At 42.3% G+C, this 3103-nt stretch overlaps 1 protein-coding gene across 3 annotated transcripts in view; it reads left to right on the top strand.

Moving 5' to 3' along the window:
* LOC101855123 (synergin gamma) overlaps nt 1-3103 on the top strand; it is a 36138-nt gene that overhangs the window by 4718 nt on the left and 28317 nt on the right. For all 3 annotated transcript variants that reach the window (XM_013085783.1, XM_005104142.2, XM_013085782.1), the window contains exons 5-6: nt 733-914; nt 1421-1597. In XM_013085783.1, coding sequence (XP_012941237.1) covers nt 733-914; nt 1421-1597 — 359 coding nt within the window. The remainder of the gene's footprint in view (nt 1-732; nt 915-1420; nt 1598-3103) is intronic.

Raw genomic sequence — 3103 nt, 5'->3', positions numbered from 1 at the left:
CGTGTGCGTGTGCGTGTGCGTGTGCGTGTGCGTGTGCGGAGGGCTACACACCATTGTTTCATTTAGACTATTCTAGACCAGTAGATCTAGACAGTGTTGTTTATTTAATTAATTTTTTTTTGTCTACACGCTTCCAGTTTTACTATCGCACATGTCTTCTAGTTTTACTACAATGACTACAATGTCCGTGTTGGAGTCAGCTGAAGGCTACACACCATTGTTTCATATAGACAGTGCTGTTTATTTATTTATTTTTGTCTACACGCTACCAGTTTTACTATTGCACAGGTCTTCTAGCCTAGTTCTAGTACACAATGTCCGTGTGGAATAACAAGGAAACTGGGCGCCTTTTCGATAGTTCCCACCCTGCTTATTTGGACCTAGAGATCTAGATCTAGATTTAGATCAGAAGGTTATGTTTGATGCGCGGCGAGCGAGCGGTAAGACATCAAATTATGGTAAAGTGCCCCCCCCCTTTGCAGAGTTTGTGACTAGTAAAGGATGATAGTGGGTGGTTAGCGGGTGCTCCTGGTGTGGTTTGCTTCTTTTTTTCCTATCAAGCGTCTATCGTCTTTATCTCCCCTCCTTCTTTTTTGTGTTTGTTACTCTCTTGTAGCACCCCTAAACTTCGGCACTTATATGACCTTATTGTGTTGCAAGTGCCGTTAAACACTTACCAAAACAGGATGATACAACATGTCGTTTCACGATAAACCTCCTAATTGTACGCAGAGCATCTCTGAGCAAGTCCAAAGGCACACCACAGCAGTCTGAAAAGGAACGTTTTTTTGAGGAGCAGAGGCAGAAACTCCGGCAGTTTGGCAGGCCTGGTGCCGTCAAGGTTGACGCAGACAAACTGATTGGTTCCATGTTTGCCGCGGACACTAAGATTCCCCCACAGTCTCAGGAGAAAGGTGAGTGTGTGGCAATGAGTGTCTGTGTCTGTGCAGCACTTGAGGTGTGTGTGTGTGTGTGTGTGTGTGTGTGTGTGTAAGAAAGACCCTTTTCTTTAGTTTTGAAAAGGGTAGGGGCAAAAGCTCATGCCTATTATTTTGAGATTGTTGGTCTGTTTTAAGTTTTATACTTCAGTTTGTGAGAGAGTTGTGTTTGGCATTGTTATAATGTTGGTGCTGCTTTATTAGGTGTGTGGTGTGATTCTTCCTTGATGTTGGTATCAGTCTCATTGTTAAATATAATGTTTTAATTAATGGCACAGGGAAGCACTTCGGAAATTTGCGCTACACAAATGCTATCCATTATTACTTTTATTATTAACATTTCCTTGCTTTTATTTGAACTGATAAAACAAGAAATTGAGAGGAAATTGAGAACCAGTGAAGTTATTCTGAATTTCTTTAGCCTGTAAGCTTTGACACTGAATTTTCATAAAAAAAATGTGGTTTTATTTTTTCTTCTGCAGTGGAAATTATACCAGCTGTGGAGGAAGAGGATGGTTTTGGAGAGTTTCTTCAAGGTCCCTCCGCTGCAGAGCTGGCGAGGCAGTCAGCTGGAGCATCTGCTGAGGCTGTGGAGTCAGGAGAGCCTGCTGGTCCAGAGCCCTTGGAAGAACAGCAGCCTGTGGTGGAGGAGAAGAAAGGTCAGATCATTGTTCTTCTTTTAGGCAGGTTTCCCAGAGTGGCTCTGTAGGTCTGACCTGCAGCTCGGCAAGCGCACGCCGTCTGCTTGTCGGCACAGCCGTACTGTGCGTTGGCTTCTGTGTCTGAGTGAGCGCCCTCTGCGTGTCTGAACAGCCGCTCTAGGCTAGAAGCACGCAGGCCTACGAATGTAACTAAACAGTTGAAACAAGGTCAACCTCTGTATTCGAAATTTTAATGTTGGATAAAGTTAATTTCTTGGGGTTTTGTGGTCAGGTGTTGATGTTAGCATCAATTTCTAAGAGCAAAGCACCTAATAATACTTTCTTCTCGCTGATTTTGATGATCTGTAAAGAATTTCAGTCGAAAATAAACACGAAGCGAGGCTGCGTGCCACACATGTCCGACGTGTTTTACAACATTGTTGAATAGCACGTCTGACGTGTCGCGCAGCTCAGCGGAAAATAGACAGATCATACAGCGACGCTGCTCCGGCACACGATAATGTATACGTTCATTTGCACGGTGCGAGCTAGGCGAGCTGCAGGTCAGACCTACAGAGCTACTCTGGGACCGGCTTTTGTCTTAGTTTACTTTTAGTGAGAGTTTTACAGCACTTGCAGCTCGAGTATGTCCTTTCAAGTGCCGAAGATTAGAGGGGTTACAAGTTTATTTCAGTTTAGTAAGAGTGTTACAGGGCTTGCAACTACATAAGGTCATATGAGCGCAGAGGTGTTACCAAAGAGTAGCTTACAAAGAATAGGAGGAGAGATAAGGACGATAGATGTTTGATAGGAAAGAAGGACCAAACCACAAACACCACCCACTCATTCTTCCTCTATAAAAATGATTTTTTTCATAATATTTTTGATTGTATGAGGGTGCCACTGGTTGGGCCCACGTCTTGACTTTCCCCTGTGCTATTTCTTTCCGTCTAGAAAGGATGGGTCACTCTTATGTATTGTCTATGATGCTGGTTTTCTTGTGTCATGTCATTCTTTTCTTTTGGGGTTAATAAAAAATATACATCCCCAGTGAAATATATGTTATTGTTCCTACTTATAGGAAACTACCAATTATGTTTTCTGTTTTTTTTTTTTTTTTAAAATCCTCTCGTCTATTTGGCTTCTTTGAGCTGCAGTCAGAAGTCCAAAATTGAACATGTGACCTTCTAGGGTGTTATATTGTCTTTTTTGAGGATATTGTTCTCTTCTGGTCATGTGTTTGATTTATTGTTTGAATTATAGGGAAATGCACAAACTTGCAGAGGGGGTGGTTGGCGGATGCTCCGGTGTGGTTTGCTTCTTCTTTCCTATCAAACATCTATCATCCTTATCTCCCCTTCTTCTTTTTTATGTTTGTTACTCTCTTGTAACACCTCTAATCTTCTGGCCCTCATATGACCTTATGCAGTTGCGAGCACCATAAAACCTCTACTAAAAAAATAAGACCTGTGGAAAAAAAATGCTCTCTTATACCTGGAATACTTTGAGACTGAATGACAGAAA

This window comes from Aplysia californica, unplaced genomic scaffold, assembly GCF_000002075.1.
Source record: "Aplysia californica isolate F4 #8 unplaced genomic scaffold, AplCal3.0 scaffold00406, whole genome shotgun sequence".
Classification (NCBI taxonomy): domain Eukaryota; kingdom Metazoa; phylum Mollusca; class Gastropoda; order Aplysiida; family Aplysiidae; genus Aplysia; species Aplysia californica.
The sequence above is the reverse complement of the archived record's forward strand: the minus strand, read 5'-3'. Positions and strand labels throughout refer to the sequence as shown.